General features: G+C 58.1%; 2 protein-coding genes across 7 annotated transcripts in view; one reads left to right on the top strand and one right to left on the bottom strand.

Annotated features, from left to right (window-relative positions):
* The first annotated feature begins 503 nt into the window (after positions 1 to 503).
* Positions 504 to 12,089, top strand: LOC120244588 (chromosome alignment-maintaining phosphoprotein 1-like). 6 transcript variants are annotated; one of them, XM_039251193.1, is made up of 8 exons: positions 504 to 574; positions 1,485 to 1,552; positions 3,528 to 3,705; positions 7,302 to 7,364; positions 7,989 to 8,133; positions 8,839 to 8,889; positions 10,661 to 11,179; positions 11,978 to 12,089. In XM_039251193.1, the coding sequence occupies exons 5-8, from the start codon at positions 8,029 to 8,031 to the stop codon at positions 11,990 to 11,992; spliced, it is 690 nt and encodes a 229-aa protein (XP_039107124.1). In that variant the 5' UTR covers positions 504 to 574; positions 1,485 to 1,552; positions 3,528 to 3,705; positions 7,302 to 7,364; positions 7,989 to 8,028; the 3' UTR covers positions 11,993 to 12,089. The 6 variants fall into 6 exon arrangements, with proteins under 6 accessions (XP_039107124.1, XP_039107121.1, XP_039107120.1 ...); XM_039251190.1 differs by having other exon boundaries at positions 7,302 to 7,390; XM_039251194.1 differs by lacking the exons at positions 504 to 574; positions 1,485 to 1,552; positions 3,528 to 3,705 and adding an exon at positions 5,011 to 5,134 and having other exon boundaries at positions 7,302 to 7,390.
* A 1,377-nt stretch (positions 12,090 to 13,466) lies between these two features.
* The window catches only part of DYNC1H1 (dynein cytoplasmic 1 heavy chain 1), a 67,790-nt gene continuing 66,221 nt past the window's right edge, over positions 13,467 to 15,035 (bottom strand). The window contains exons 75-78 of the mRNA XM_039251203.1: positions 14,554 to 14,696; positions 14,259 to 14,427; positions 13,998 to 14,125; positions 13,467 to 13,789 (exon numbers count right to left, since the gene is read on the bottom strand). Of these exons, the coding sequence (XP_039107134.1) occupies positions 13,661 to 13,789; positions 13,998 to 14,125; positions 14,259 to 14,427; positions 14,554 to 14,696 (569 nt within the window). The 3' untranslated portion in view covers positions 13,467 to 13,660. The remainder of the gene's footprint in view (positions 13,790 to 13,997; positions 14,126 to 14,258; positions 14,428 to 14,553; positions 14,697 to 15,035) is intronic.

The following is a 15,035-nucleotide window of genomic DNA, read 5'->3' as shown; positions in this document are numbered from 1 at the left end:
CTCCTGGGCCAGTAGAAATCCATGGGCAACTTCCACACAGGCTGATCTGGCCGGCGGTGGGAACGCAGAGGAGGAGCCTGTAACCAATACTTCGAGGTCCAGGAAGGCTTCCTGGAGGAGGCGCCAAACTCAGCTCCGAAGGTTTAAGAAGCCAGAGATGGGGGAGGGGTGAAGTCCGAGCGGTGAGTGGTTGGGAGGGGAGGGGCTCGGGCCACCCTGAATCTGGAAGGAGATTGGAAGCGGCTGCAGCCCTGGGGCGCGAGCAGTCCTCGGGTACTGCCGGAGGGGGCGGCGGGTGGGCGCGTTCAGAGGCTTGGAGGTCATCCCGGGGCACAGGGGAGTCGCTCAAGGTTTCGTGACAAAATGAGGTCCTTAGGAGGGCTTCCCTGGTGGCGAGGGAGCTGGGGCGCAGGGGTGCGGGGCGCAGGGGCCTGAGCCGGGAGGGAGGGGCGCTCGCCCGTCGCCGCGGAGGTGGCTGTGACGTCACACAGGTCCGGCCGCAGACCCCTCGCCCCCCATCCCTTCGGGGCCCGGCGGTGACCACTGGGACCGAAATGGACAAGCCATTCAGAAGGTGAGCCGGGGATCACCCGGGCCAACCCGGGCACCACGCCCCGCCCCGGGGCCGGCTCCTCGCGGCGTCCGGGCTGCTGCCCCGCCCCCCGCCCCGCCCCCCGCCGGCGCCTGTCCCTGCGGCTGCCGGCCCCCACCGAATGGGTCTGGGGTCCTTGCCTTGGAGACTCCCCCTTTTCCCCCTTGTGGAGGGACATCCAGTCTTCCAGGGAGGGCAAGGTGTGTGGTCAAGGCCGAGGTGGGGTGGGGGTGGGGTCCTCCATTGCCCCCCAGGTATGAAGTGCGAGGGGTTAAGAAGGGGTGCCTCCAGGGGCGCCTGGGGGCTCCGTCGGTTAAGCGTCCGACTTAGGCTCAGGTCATGATCTCAGGTTCAGGTCATGATCTCAGGTTCGTGGGTTCGAGCCCCGCGTCAGGCTCTGTGCTGACAGCTCGGAGCCTGGAGCCTGTTTCGGATTCTGTGTCTCCCTCTCTCTCTGACCCTCCCCTGCTCACCCGCGCTCTCTTTCTCTCTCTCAGAAATAATTAAAACATTAAAGAAAAAAAAAGGGGTGCCTCTGTGTGGGGAGGGGTGGGGGTGCTGGGTGCTGGGCCATCTCTGCCCAGGGTCAGGGTCAGGGTGGGAGGGTGGCCCCCAGGTTGACCCTGCTTTGCCCTCAGACATGAAACCGCTTGTGGTTGAGAAGCTTGGACACCTTCCCCTCCCCCTTCAAACCCGCAGGAAAGTTCTAGGACACCTGGGAATTACCCTGTGGTTCTCTGCAAAGCTACAGCGTGTTTCTCCAGAATATTATTTTAACTCGTGGTTTCCTCCAGGGCAACCTGATTTAAAATAAATAAAACCCCGGGGTCCTGTGCTCCAGCTTTTCCGTGAATTCCTTCCGTGTGAACGGCTGTTCTCATTTTCACTGTAGAAATTTGTGACCCGATGGATTCTGACACGAGCCCCGGGGCTTTAGAGAGGTCGACTCACAAACACAAGGTAAAAGGAGAATTGACTTCATCGGAAAGGCTCTGTTTCCCCCCTTTTAAGGCTTCGTCAACATTGTCTGGAATGCGAATTGTGAGGTGTTGTTTTTTTTTTAAATTAATCTCTGTGCTTAAATGGGGCTTGAACTCAGGACCCTGAGATCAAGAGTCTCTCCGCGTACTGAGCCGGCCAGGCCCCCCCGGGAGTGATAAGCTTGTCGTTTTTTTCAGTTGGGGTAAGAGACATGAAAAGAAAATCCTGTCTTTCCTTGTTATTATAGCTCAGAGTAACTGTACACAAAACGTGTCTGGTCAAAACAATATCAGGTATGGTAGGAAGGTGTCCATCATAAGATTTAATACGAGGCGGAGGGAACGGGGGAAAAAACCCTCCGGCACCAGGGTGGCTCAGTCGGTTGAGCGTCTGACTTCTGCTCAGGTCATGGTCTCGTGAGTTCGTGAGTTCGAGCCCCTCATCAGGCTCTGTGCTGACAGCCTGGAGCCTGGAGCGGCTTCTGATTCTGTGCCTCCCTCTCTCTGCCCCTCCCCAGCTTGTGCTACCTCAAAACTAAATACACATTAAAAAAGAAAAACACCTATTTGTGTACCGAAGCACAAACCGTGATGCCACCCCCCCCCCAGCCCACCCTCAACAACCGATCATAAAGGGTGGGACCCGCAGGCAGGAAAGGGAGATAATTCTCAGTCTCTGTCTTGACTTCATTTATTTTTTGTCTTTTTTTTGTTATTAACTTTTTTTTTAATGTTTTTGAGCGGGAGAGGGGAGGGGAACAGAGGGTCCGGAAGCAGGCTCTGTGCCAACAGCAGAGAGCCTGGTGCAGGGCTCGAACTCATGAACTCTTTTTTTTTTTTTTCTAGGAGAGAGAGAGAGACAGCGTGAGCAGGGGAGGGTCAGAGAGAGAGGGAGACACAGACTCTGAAACAGGCTCCAGGCTCCGAGCTGGCAGTCAGCACAGAGCCCGACGCGGGGCTCGAACCCACGAACCGCGAGATCATGACCTGAGCTAAAGTCGGACGCCCAACCGACTAAGCCACCCAGGCGCCCCAACGAACTCACGAACTCTTATGACCTGAGTTGAAGTCGCACGACTGAAGCACCCAAGTCCTCCTCTGACTTCACTTTAGACTGTTAGACTTGAGTGACTATTGCCCAGGTGCTGACCCTGGCCCAGGGGCTGGGCTGCGGGGATGATGAAGCCGTCCCTAAAGGGCACGTGTCCGAAGGACATAGAGTGTGTGTGTGTTTGGGGGGTGGTGTTTATACTCGGAAGAGAAACCCTCACCAGCTTCCTGTGCTCCCCGGTGCCTGGGCCAGGAAAGGGGCTCAGATATTTGAAGCCTGAACCAGATCTTAAGTTTGTGTCAAGCAGGTAGAGGAATGAAGGCAGAGCGTCCCGTGAAACGATAGACATGTGACCACCGCCGTCTCCACCCCAATAAAGCCAGTCCTCTCAGGAACAGCTTTCGGGGATGTGGAGTTTGAGTCTTCCAGAACAAATTTTATTGCAAAGAAACGGTGCTGTGCTTGCACTAGGGTTGTCGCTATTAATGAATATTGTTAAGAGATAACTTAAAACATTTTTAATATTTACTTTTGAGAGGGAGAGAGACAGAGGGCGAGCAGGGGAGGGGCAGAGAGGGAGACGCAGAATTGGAAGCAGGCTCTGGGTTCCGAGCTGTCAGCACAGAGCCCGACGCGGGACTCGGACCCACAAACCACGAGATCGTGACCTGAGCTCAAGTCGGACGCTTAACTGACTGGGCCACCCAGGTGCCCCAAGAGACAACTTTTAGATTCTTTTCCTTTAAAGCAGAGATGCAAAATGGACTGAGTAGTGAGGTCACCTTAGTGATCAACCTAGAACAAACCTGGTTCGAATTCTGACGCTCCCCCCACACCCACCCGGCCTCTTGACAGCGGTGGGCGGGGCGAGGCGGCTCACCATATTTGTTCTCCTTTTTTCTAGATCTTGAGAGGAGACTCACTGAGTTCCTCTTTGTCAAAAGATCATTCTGCTTGTGCTCTGCTCCTCCCTGCAGACCAGCGTCTCTTTCCCCGCGGCCCCCACCCCTCGGAAGCTGGCTGTCTGGACTTCACCTTCACCTTCCGTTTGTAGCCCCGGCTCCTGGGCTTCTGGGCTCCAGGTAGGAACCGTCAGAGGCAGCTTCATGCAGCTGGGGAGCGGGCTTGACCCCCCCCCCCCAGGGCCACCCTTCCTGGGCGAGGCTCCAGGGGCGCAGTGACAAGGGGCTGGGGCAGGTCCCGTGGAGCTTGAAGCAAAGATTAAGGAGTCTTGGACCTGGACGTCCCGCCTTCTGCCCTCCCCCGAGACGAGGCCACCCCAGTCTCTGGGGCTTTGGGCTCTGGGGAAAGTCTTGGCCCATCACCTTTTCCTTCTTCCTGCCTCGCTGGCAGGCATTTAACCTCACAATTAGAAAAGTGTAAAAATGGCTATATGTTCATTCATTTGTTAATTTTTTTAATTTATTTGAAAAAATTTAATGTTTATTTCTGAGAGAGAGAGAGAGAGAGAGAGCTCGTGAGCAGGAGAGGAGTAGAGAGGGAGACACAGAATCCGAAGCAGGCTCCAGGCTCCAAGCTGTCAGCACAGAGCCCCACGCGGGGCTTAACCCCACAAACCGCGAGATCATGACCTGAGCCGAAGTCGGACGCTTACCCGACTGAGCCACCCAGGTGCCCCTATTTATTTATTTATCTTAAGTGAGCTTCATGCCCAGCATGGAGCCCAATGCGGGGCTTGAACTCACGACATAAGATCAGACCTGAGCTGAGATCAAGATTTGGATGCTTAACAGACTGAGCCACCCAGGCGCCCCTTTGCCATTTATTATCCAGCGTTTTATTAATGCACTAAAACATTCTGTTTATAAAGCAGAAATTGTAAAGCTTTGTTAGGAAAATGGGCCAAGTGTTCATCTTGTAACAAATTACCATGTTGACTCTGAGCCGTTTGGCAGCTGGGTCATGTCAGCATCAAAGGGGCCTGGTGTCTGGCTTGGGGCTGGGGGTGGGTCAGTGTAGCCACCCTGGAGACTGCGGGGCAGGGACACCTCCTGGGGGGAAATGCACCCTGGGGCGCCTGGGCAGCTCAGTCGGGTAAGCGTCCGACTTAGGCTCAGGTCATGATCTCACGGTTCGTGGGTTCGAGCCCCACGTCGGGCTCTGTGCTGGCAGCTCGGAGCCTGGAACTGCTTCGGATTCCGTGTCTCCCTCTCTCTGCCCCTCCCCTGCTTGCGTTCTGTCTCTCAAAAGTAAATAAACATTAAACATTTAAAAAAATAAAAAAAATAGAACCGTCCGTGACTACTGGATATTAAAAAATGCACTTGGCCTTGGATGTAGCGGATGTGGGGGTCTGTGGGACACGCACACGGGCGTCCAGGAAATCTCTGTTGAGCGTCGACTTTGTGTTCTGTGCTATGCCAAGCTTTGGGGACACAGCTGTGGACAGAGAAGCAGGATGGCCAGGTGATGGAGCCCCGTTGAGAGGCGCCGCGGGCCCCAGAGAAGGAGCAGGAGGGCGCGGGGACTGCCAGAGTGACAGGGACCAGGGTGGGTGCCGTGCGCGTGCGTGAGAGGCGGGGGTTGAAATGTGAGCTGGGGCCTCGTGGGAGGGTGGCCTTAGTGTAAAGAGAGGTTAGAAGTGAGGGGCTCAAGCCTTGAGGTGGGACCCCCAGCTCTGGAGGGGTGGAGGGAGCGGAGCTGGGAGGGGAGAGAAGGGAGGAACCGGCATTGCTCTGGTGGGGAAGGCGGGGAGAAGCAATGGGGTTCTGGGCTCCTCTGGAGGGTAAAGTCCGTGCTGGCTGGTCAGCGGGTGTGGAGTTTGGAAGGTGGGGGGTGATGGGAAGACTTTTCTAGCTTGAGCAGCAAGAAGCTGGGCCTGGGGGCCGGGGGCGGGGGACCGGCTTGCAGAAGGTCAGCTGCTGACCTTGGACCAGTCAAGTTGGAAGAACCTGTTAGAGATCCCAGCAGAGGCCTGGCAGCCGGGCCCGGAGGTGCGGAGCCGGGAGATGGAGACCGGGGTCCCCAGAGGCTGGGGGGGGGGCCTGGGTGCAGGTGCGTGTGGGTGCACAGGAGCGGGTGTGTGCCCCCCGGGCAGATGCTGGGGGGGAGGCGGTGTGGCACTGAGGGTTAGAGCTTAACACCCAGGACTCCCTCGAAGCTAGAGATTTGGTGGCTCTCGGGGCAGAGGTGGTGACTTCTAAACTCTCCATTAGGAGATTTTCAAACATGCGCCCGAAGGGGATGGGCTAACGTTCCGCAGCTGCCCCGGGCCTCACCTGCTCCCCTGAAATCATGAGCTTCCCACCCACCCCCGCAGCTGTGAGGGGACAGGCGGCCCTTGGGGTAAAAGGCTGAGCCTTGGAGCCCTTACATCCCACCTGCAAATAGTTCACGAGCTAGCGTCCTGCCCCGCAGGTGTAGCTGCTTATGGGCAAGTGAGTAGAAAGGAGCCAGTGTGGGGCCACCTGGGGCGGCTCAGTCATTTGAGCGTCTCTTGATTTCAGCTCAGGTCATGACCCCAGGGTCCTGAGATTGAGCCCCACCCACACCGGGCTCCCCACTGAGTGTGGAGCCTGCTCAAGAGTCTCTGCCTTTCTTGGGGCGCCTGGGTGGCTTAGTCAGTTAAGCGTCCGACTTTCGCTTAGGTCATGATCTCGCGGTTCGTGGGTTCGAGCCCGGCATCGGGCTCTGCGCTGACTGCCAGCTCGGAGCCTGGAGCCTGTTTCAGTCTGTGACTCCCTCTCTCTCTGACCCTCCCCTGCTCACCCTGTCTCTCTCTCTCTCTCTCTTTCCTAGAAATAAATAAAACATTAAAAAAAAGCAAATTAAAAAAAAAAGTCTCTGCCTTTCTCTGCCCCTCCATTGCATTTCTGTCTCTCAACAAACAAACATTTAAAAAAAAGCCCATGTGTGGATCCGGCCAGCATGTCCTGGGGACGCACAGGGCGGTCCATGGTCAGGGTCTGGAGGTCCTCATGTATTTATAACGTTTAATAGTTTTGTTTTTTTTTTTAATGATTCTCTTTTTAAATACTTTTAATCCTTATTTTTGAGAGAAAGAAGCAGAGTGTGAGCAGGGGAGGGGCAGAAAAAGAGGGAGACCCAGAATCCAAAACAGGCTCTGAGCCGTCAGCACAGAGCCCGACGCGGGGCTCGAGCCACAAACCGTGAGATCATGACCTGAGCCGAAGTCGGACGCTTAACTGACTGAGCCCCCAGGCGCCCCCGTGGTGACCCTTGTGATGAGGGCACTGGCCCTCTGGGCAGCCTCCCCAAACCCATAGTCCTTGTGGATTCAGAAGAAAAACGTCAGACGAACCCCAGTGACGGACATCTTACAAGACGGTCCTCAGAACCGCCAAGTCATCGAGAGCGAGGAGACCAGAGAGGCTGTCACGGCCGAGAGCGGCTAAGCGGCCGTGGCAACTGAATGGAGTGTAGGGTCCTGGGTGGGACCCGGAGCCTGGGATAGGACACGAGGTGAAAACTAGTGACATCTGAAGGAAGTACAAATGGACTTCGGTTAATACTTAAGGAAATTGATTTTTGCTGGGAACCTTTCTGGCCGTGAAAATGCTAACGTGCCTTGTGCTTTAGGGTCTGTTTATTTCCTTTCCCGTTTCCCTGACCTTTGCCGGAAACTGGTGTTCCACGGAGCCCACTTTGGGAAGCGGGAGGCAGCCATGTGTGTTGTGACGGACGTGCTTCCCTACAGGGCCTGGCGGTGCCGTCGCGCAAGGACTCTTGAGGAAAGCAAGTGACATGAGACGCCACGGGGGTAGGTTTGCAGCCCTCGTGCCGTTGGTAAGTTGTTTTGTATTTTGAGTGGGTGTTCTCGCTCTTCTTTGGGTGCCTGTTGTGTTTTTAAAAAGTTGTTTTTTTAACAACCTCACCCTTGGGAAAAGCTGAGTTTCTGTCACCTCGGGTGAGGAGTCAGTCCCCATCCTGGGCTCACATTCTTCATCTGTTAAACGGGGAGGACATTTGAAGTGAGTGGGTGCCCCCCAGCAGTCTAGAACTTTCAGTGTCAGTGAATGCGTGACATTTCCAACGAGCTCGCTACGAGGGAGCTTCTCGGTGCGAAGGGGCTTTCCAAACCACACAAGGCGAAGCCCACGGGCCACGCTCCCACGCCACCAGCTCCGTTGGTTCACTAAGACACTTTTTGAAGACTCCCTGGATTTGTCCTGGGAAGGGGGGATCCCGCCGTGGAATCCAGTCGTGTTGGGACGCAGCTCTGCCTCTGACATGCATCCTGCCCAGCGGTGGCCGTCACAGCCACGGCACACAGTCCCACAGCTCCAGAGGGTTCCCTCCTGCCCTTTTGTGGTCCACCCCTCACCCACCCCCAGCAACCAGCGAGTGACCTGTGCTTTGTCCCTGTGAACTTGATGTTTTTTAGTGAAGTGAAAAGTCCGTCCCAGGAGGCCCCCTCCCCGGCCATGGCTGCTCTGAGGTCCCGCCAGCCCAACTGCATCAGGGCAGCATTTGCCAGCACCAGGGCCGCCTTCCGGAAGAGGCAGAGAAACATGCCCCATCGCTTCAAGGTGCTCTCCTGCTCGCTGCCCCTCCCCTGCTAGTGGAGATGGGGGCAGGGCAGGGAGGGCGGGAGACCCCGTGTGCCCGAGACCAGAAACCCTTGTTCGGAGCCCTCACCCTCCATGGAAGGGGTATTCTCTGCGGTTCTTAGTAAAATCTTTACGGGGCTTCTCTTCCCAAAAGCAGATGTGTTCAGACTCCTGTCCTTTGGGAGTCTGTCTTTTGATGAGAAAGAGCTGATTTCCCCGGCAGCCTGGGATTAGTGAGGAAGGTTCTAGAATATCTGGTGCCAGCCCTGGGTTCTTCGAGGGACCCTGAGCAAGCAAGGCCTGGCTGTTGTCTGGGCTTCATCCGTAAAGGAAGGGGTTAGGACGGGTGATCTAGAATCTTCCATGATCTCCTGGCTTTGGGTTTAGAATAAGTTCCGGGGTTCTCTCTCCCTGATTAAATCCAGCTGCTGAATCCGCTCTCCTGCCACATTCCTGGGTCTAGTTTCCCTATTCCCGGTGGCCCAGATTTGCATTTCAGTCCCTCAGGCCAGGGGGTCCTTCTTGTCCACCCCGAGGGCTGCCGCCCACCGAGGGTCCGGCGTAGCAGGGCTGCAGGCTGCCCTCGGTGCCTTGCTCTTGAACGCTGAGCTGCTGGCCACCTGCTTTTGTAGAAAGATTATTCAGCGCTTTTCTTTTTTTTTTTTCTTTTACACGTTTCCCCAGATCAATCACAAAAAGAATCACATGGACTTAATTGAAGGTCTCTGGAGAGAGGTGCGTGCTAGAATGAAACAAAAAGGATGTTTCCTTTTTTTTCTCCCCAAAAAATTGTAAGAAAAAGACTCAAAGTAGCTTGTCCTGGAGGGATGACAAGACCGTGAGTGTGAGTAACTGCAATCTCAAAATTAATCTCTACCCCCAACATGGGGCTCAAACTCGCAACCTGGAGACCAGGGGTGGCACGTTCTGCCGGCTGGGCCAGCCAGGCGCCCCTCCACGTTGATTTCAGTCAAAATTAAAGCCAGTCTCCGTAATCAGTTCGGGGATCTGATGGTGTTTTGAGACACAGGTCATGCTGGAGAGAGGGGTTGTGTCTGCTGACCTGTCCTTCTGAACCGTTCTAGCCAGGGGACAAACGTCCTATCCTGGCGTCCCTTGGTGTAAGCATGGATGCTGTTGGCTGGTTGGCAGGCTGGGACCGTTAGCCCCCTGCCCGCTCGCACCCCCTTGGGCCTGGACCTTGAGGCCATCACAGGTTGCAGGATGCTGGCTTTGTGAATTCTGACAACTCTGATTTCTGAATCTGAAATGATTACCGTTGCCTACAGATGACGGCGTTAGCTCTTTTTATTCCCTTTTTTGGGGAATATGTAACCGCATTGACCGTCCATAGAAGAAATGGCCGCCTCGGGACGTTTTCACCGCCCGCGTGAGATGACCCCGTGGGGGTCCCTGCACTGGCTCAGCCCCGGGGCTCTTTCTCAGGGTGTGGCTGAAGCCCCGTGGTCGGTGAGGAGGGAGACCAGGCAGGTTACGGGTCCTCACAGGGCCCCTGGCGTGTCTGGGAGGAGGCGTCTGTGTAGCTCTGGGAGTTCTGGGGGTGCAGCTCCCCACTGTTAGCATGGGAGGTGACGGTGGTCAGTCACGGGGCCTTAGACTTTCCTGGAGACCTTCGCTCCCAGAGCTAATCAGTCAGGCAGGAAGGCAAAAAGCTAGAGTAAGAAATAGGAAATTTGGGTATAAGGTCAGGTCAGAAGTAGGAAATTCAGGTCAAGGAGCTGGGGTACAAGGTCAGGTGCACACAGCAGAGCTGGGTGCTAGGGGACTCTGGGAGGGCGTGAGCTCAGACACCCTCCCCTCCCCCGGGTGGTGGGCTGGGGGGTGTGGACCGGCCTGTGCACAGCACTGGGAAAAGGGCTTCAAGTGACGGCGGTGCTCAGATTGGGCGCCCAGTGATGGTGGGCCCTCAGGCTTTTTGGATGCTCTGGGGTGTTTGTCTAATGCATATTTATTTATTTTTAATTTTTTAAGTGTTTATTTTTGAGAGTGCAAGCTGGGGAGGGGCAGACAGAGAGGGGTCAGAGGATCCCAAGCAGGGTCTGTGCTGTCAGCAGAGTCCAAGGCGGGGCTCGAACCTGTCAACTGAGAGATCACGACCTGAGCCAAAGTTGGATGCTTAACTGACTGGACCACCCAGGTGCCCCTATTATTCCTTTTTTTTTTTTTTTTTTTTTTTAAGTTTATTTAGAGAGAGTGAGGTGAGAGAGTGCTGGTGGGGAAGGGGCAGAGGGAGGGAGAGGCAGAATCCCTCAGCGCAGAGCCTGATGCTGGGCTCGAACTCACGAACTGTGAGATCATGGCCTGAGTCGAAATCAAGAGTCGACCCTTGACTGAGTCACCCAGGCGCCGTCTAATGCATTTTTAACGATTGTGAGGCTGAGAGGCGAGATTTGCCGCCATCACTGATGGAAGGAATAATTTAGGCGTGTTGTCCTTTGCCCTGGTAGAAGTTGCCAATTGGCTCAGAAACAAACGATGTCCCCAGGTTTTAGATCCTTGCGACGGCGAGTCTTGGGAAGACCCCCCCGGCCGTTCCGCCTACAGCTTCGGCACCTGCTGTCCGGGCGACGTGACCTGTGCTGTCCCTTCACACGCATTGAACCCCGAGAGTCCGGAAGTCCACGTAGAAGACCCTCTCTCCTCAGGAGCCCCAGACCTCCTCAGGGAAGCTGCCAGCGGGGTCCCTGCGTCCCCGGAGGCCGAGGACGTGGACATGCCCCCTGCGGAGCCCGGGGGTGGGCGGCCCAGGCTCTCCGGAGCCCCAGAGGACTGGAGGATGGCGGAGGAGTGGCCCACGGCGGCCGGCCCCCCCGTCCCGGCCACGGAGCCCGCTGAGCCCGGCAGACCCACGCCAGGCAGGACCCCAGGGTCCCGGCCGCCACCCAGACTCCGGAGTGAGAAGGACAGGGGGCCCAAGCTCACCGTCTCCAAGAGGAAACTGGAACTCTTACTTGCAGAGCCTGAGAAGAGTAAGAGGAAGAGGCGGTGTGCGGCCCAGACCCAGGTGAGCGGGGTTGGTCCGAGCCAACGTCAACGGACGCGTGTCCTTTGTGTGTCTTCAGTAAGGAGAGCCGGGCGCCCACCTGTTTGCTGACAGATGGGTGTCCGGGGGAGGAAAAGTCCTGTGTGGCCCTCGCAGAACCCACTTCCCCCAAATCTGAGCATTTCCTTACTGTTTATACATTCGTAGAACTAGTAATTTTTTTTAAAACCTTAATTCATGGTACCCATTGTTCTCCACCCTCCCGGAGTGTGTGCTCTGGGGGAGGGGAGGGGGAGCAGGGGTGAGGGACGGGGCGGACAGCGGAGGGGCTCTCGGGGTCACTGACACAATCAAGGCCAGAGTATTCCGGACAACACGCTTGTTGGTTCTGGTGTGGACGCCCCCCTCCTCCCGCGCCCCCAGCACCGTGCAGCTGCCTCCACTGTGTCTCGACTTCCATTCCTGACACAGTGTTTACAAAGTGAGGATTTTCTGAGCACTTGGTTTTGGCTGCTGACACCATCATGGTCTTGATGTGTTTTTTATTTATTTATAAATGTTCATTTTTGAGAGACAAGGGGTAGAGAGGGAGACACAGAATCTGAAGCAGCTCCAGGCTCTGAGCTGTCAGCACAGAGCCCGATGTGGGGCTCGAACCCATGAGCAGTGAGATCATGACCTGAGCGGAATTCGGACACTCAACCGACTGAGCCCCCCCAGGGGCCCCATTCTTGATGTGCTATTTAAAAATAACGGGGTGGTTCTTTTACCCTTTCCCCAGTTCCTGGGGGTTTGCTCACTGTGCCTTTCATTCCCCAGCAGGGCATGAACTGAGCACGTCTGGTGCCGGCGCCGGGTGGCCGCTGCCCACACCCCCCAGGACCCCAGGACCCCAGGTTCCCAAGGGCCAATAAAGCGAAGCTGGAGAAGAGCGCTGGGCCCCGTGGTGGGCAGGGCACCGGGGTGGGGTGGGGGTGGGGAGGCCGCCTGGGCCCAGGTGCTTGGTCCGGGCTCCGGGGCCCTCTGGCTTGTCCGCCAGCTCTGCCCGCTGAGGGCGCTGGACTGTAGCCACTCTTCAGCCTGACCCTCCAAGTGGATGGTGAATGAGGGGGGGGGGTCCTAGAGGTGGGGGCCCCCCCTTGAGGCCCCACGGACTGAGCCTAGTGTGGGGTGAGGCTCAGAGGCCCTGGAGCCCAGGATGGGCACGCTGGCCTTTAGGAGGCAGCGGGAGGAGCCCTGGGCCCTTGCTGGGAAGCTGCCCTCGCCCCAGGCCAGGGCTCCGGTAGGCGCGGCGGCTCCTGCTCTGGGGCTCCGGGCTGGCGTCCGGTCCTCCCGGTCAGGAACTTGCTCTGTGCCTGGGTGGGGGGAGGGGGGTCGCTGCTTCTCTTGTGCTCGCGCCCCCCCCCCACCTGCACTGGGTGGCCAGGGGAGGCAGGCAGGACAGACCCCCGTGGCGGCCCTTCCGTGGGCTCCCCTCGTCCTTCCTCGGGCCTGGTCCCAGCCTGGAGCCCTGGTCAGGAACTTACCGCTGCAGAAAAACTAAGAATCCTTATTTACTGGTTCAGAGAAAAACATTTAAAACAGACCTCAATTTTCAATCAAATAGAACTTTAGAGGCTTCCCAAGGATCCCTGATAGAACCTCCCAGAACTGGGTGGGGAGGAGACTCTGACCGGAGGCCAGGCCCTGGGTGGGGGTGTTTGGAGCTTGGCAGGGGCCCTGAGGAGGTCGGGCTGAGGGCAGGGGCCGAGGCGCCCATCAGACCCGGCTCCCCTCCCTCTGATTAGCTGTGTAATCCCGGGCATTTCACTCGCTCTCTCCCACTAGTTAGTTCCCTCATCCGTAAAATGAGGGACCCTGTCCCGCCCCCCCCCCCCCCCCCCCCCCCCCGGCCGGCTGGGGGACGAGCCTGCTCCTGGGGGCCCGGCAGCAGGAGGAACAGGCTTTCCTCACTGGGGTCCTGCTCAGGCTCAGCTGGTCGCCGGTCACCCCTAGGAGTTGCCACAAGGCGCCCAGATGAAACCGGTTCACAAGGGAGACCCCACACACCGTGTCCGTATGGACAGTGAGCGGCGCGTGGGAACCCGCTGCTTCTCTGGGGTGTGGGGGCGTGGACGTGCCGGGGGTGGGGGCTGGCCGAGGGTGTCAGCGCGCTCACGTGACCCGGAAGCCACCGAGGGGCTGTGAGCGGGTCGAGGCCTGCAGGGCGCGGAGTCGGGCTGGCCGGAGCCGCTCGGCCCAGGAGCTGTTTCGGGGGCTGCCTAGGGCCCCCAGTGTCCGCGCGGGGAGGACAGAAGAGGCAAGAGTGGATCGTGCTTAGTGTTTTATTCGCCAGCAAAGCCAGGCCACGGACCCTCCAAAGCACACGGCCGAGTCCTTCCGCCTCCACTGCGCTTCCTCCGACCCACGACTTTCCTCTGACCAGTCCGCTCCTTCGAACAGTTTAATGATGAAGAGACGTTAAATAGTAGTTACTACAGAAAAGGGACCAGGAGTCGGGCTTCACTCCGTACAGAGGACGGCGACGCCGCGCTCGTAGAAGCTGCGCGGGTCCTCCTTGGTGGCGATCTCAAAGTCGACCGTGAAGATGAGGTCCGCGCGGGTGAAGTTCAGGTAGACGGGCAGGGTCACCTAGGGGAGAGGGCTGGGCCTTACTGCCGGCTCAGGGAGAGGCAGGGACAGGGTGGAGACGGCGGACGGCGGCTTTCCTCTGTGCAGCACTGGGGTCCTAGCGACCAGCAGGCCCCTGGGGACCGGGAGGGGGGATGGCTGCACCTGGTGACTCGCGGCTGTGTGCACGGCCCCCGCCAACCCCAGGTGACGGGAAGGGGCCGCTTACCACGTTAGCCTTCCTCTCTGCGTTGGTCTGCTTGACCCAGCGCAGCTGCGTCAGAGGGAGGACCGTGGAGATGGCGTGGGACAGGGACAGCTTGTTGTTGCTGCAGGTGGCCCCCTGGAGCTTCAAACCTGCGGGGACAAGGCCGGCCTTGTCGTCCTCGGGAAAGGCTGCCTCCCGCCACCTCAGACACACAGACCGGAAGCCACGCCGGCAGGACCACCTGCTGGGGAGAGGCGGCACCCAGCCCGGACCCCGACTCACCCGTGACCCCGAAGCTGCAGGCGTCGAGGGTGGCACTTTGGGACGTGGTGACGTGGACTTCCAGGCAGAGCTCCTCCAAGGACCAGCTGTTGGCCTGGGCCACGTACTGCCTGGTGGCGGTGATGTAGGCCTCGGGCACGAACAGGCCGCCCAGGCACACGTGGATGTTCTGGGGGAAGAAGCAGCTCCCCGTGAGCAGCGGGCACCACCCTTCCCTCCGGCCACACGGCTCTGTGCTTGTCCCCGAGCTGCCTGGGCCGCCAACCCCCCCGGCACTCAGGAGCGGCCTCCTCACCTTCAGCTCCTTTGCGCCGCCAGACGCAGCCGCCAGAGAGATGTTCTGTAGTTGTTTGATCCTCTCGCTGAAGTCAGACACCCACTGGATGACGGTCATGCCCGCGGGCACCGTGTAGTGGGACCAGCTCCGAGGCAAGATCCCTGTGAGCAAGGTGACCCCAGGCTCGGCTCTGACAGTCCCTTGCACAGACGCTCGAACCTGCTAGAGCTCGCCTGTTTCCCAAGCTGTACCTGAGTGAGAGTGTTCCGCCCACCCCCTCCCACCCCTCCTGTCCTGGCTGGGCACGCACCACCTCTGCCCTGCCCAGTCCAGTGTAGCTGAAGGGGTGTGCACGGAGGACCCTAGTAATCCTCAAGGGACACTCAGCTGCTAACCCCCATCACATAAGTGGCTCGGCGTCACCGGTAAGTCAGGCTCTTGAGATGCCTGGGGGCTCCCTGTACCTTTAGACTCGAGTCCCCCCACTTTGTGGCGGCCAC

The sequence above is a fragment of the Hyaena hyaena genome, unplaced genomic scaffold (genome assembly GCF_003009895.1).
Source record: "Hyaena hyaena isolate Hyena2069 unplaced genomic scaffold, ASM300989v1 scaffold_386, whole genome shotgun sequence".
NCBI classification, from domain to species: domain Eukaryota; kingdom Metazoa; phylum Chordata; class Mammalia; order Carnivora; family Hyaenidae; genus Hyaena; species Hyaena hyaena.
The sequence above is the reverse complement of the archived record's forward strand: the minus strand, read 5'-3'. Positions and strand labels throughout refer to the sequence as shown.

What these genes read in the sequence shown, in the direction of transcription:
- LOC120244588 (XM_039251187.1), top strand. Translation starts at nt 714, where the DNA reads ATGGGTCTGGGGTCCTTGCCTTGGAGACTCCCCCTTTTCCCCCTTGTG. An exon ending in GGTCGACTCACAAACACAAG is followed by an intron (nt 1,553 to 3,600) that starts GTAAAAGGAGAA and finishes TCCTCCCTGCAG; the next exon opens with ACCAGCGTCTCTTTCCCCGC. An exon ending in CCTGGGCTTCTGGGCTCCAG is followed by an intron (nt 3,706 to 10,660) that starts GTAGGAACCGTC and finishes CGATGTCCCCAG; the next exon opens with GTTTTAGATCCTTGCGACGG.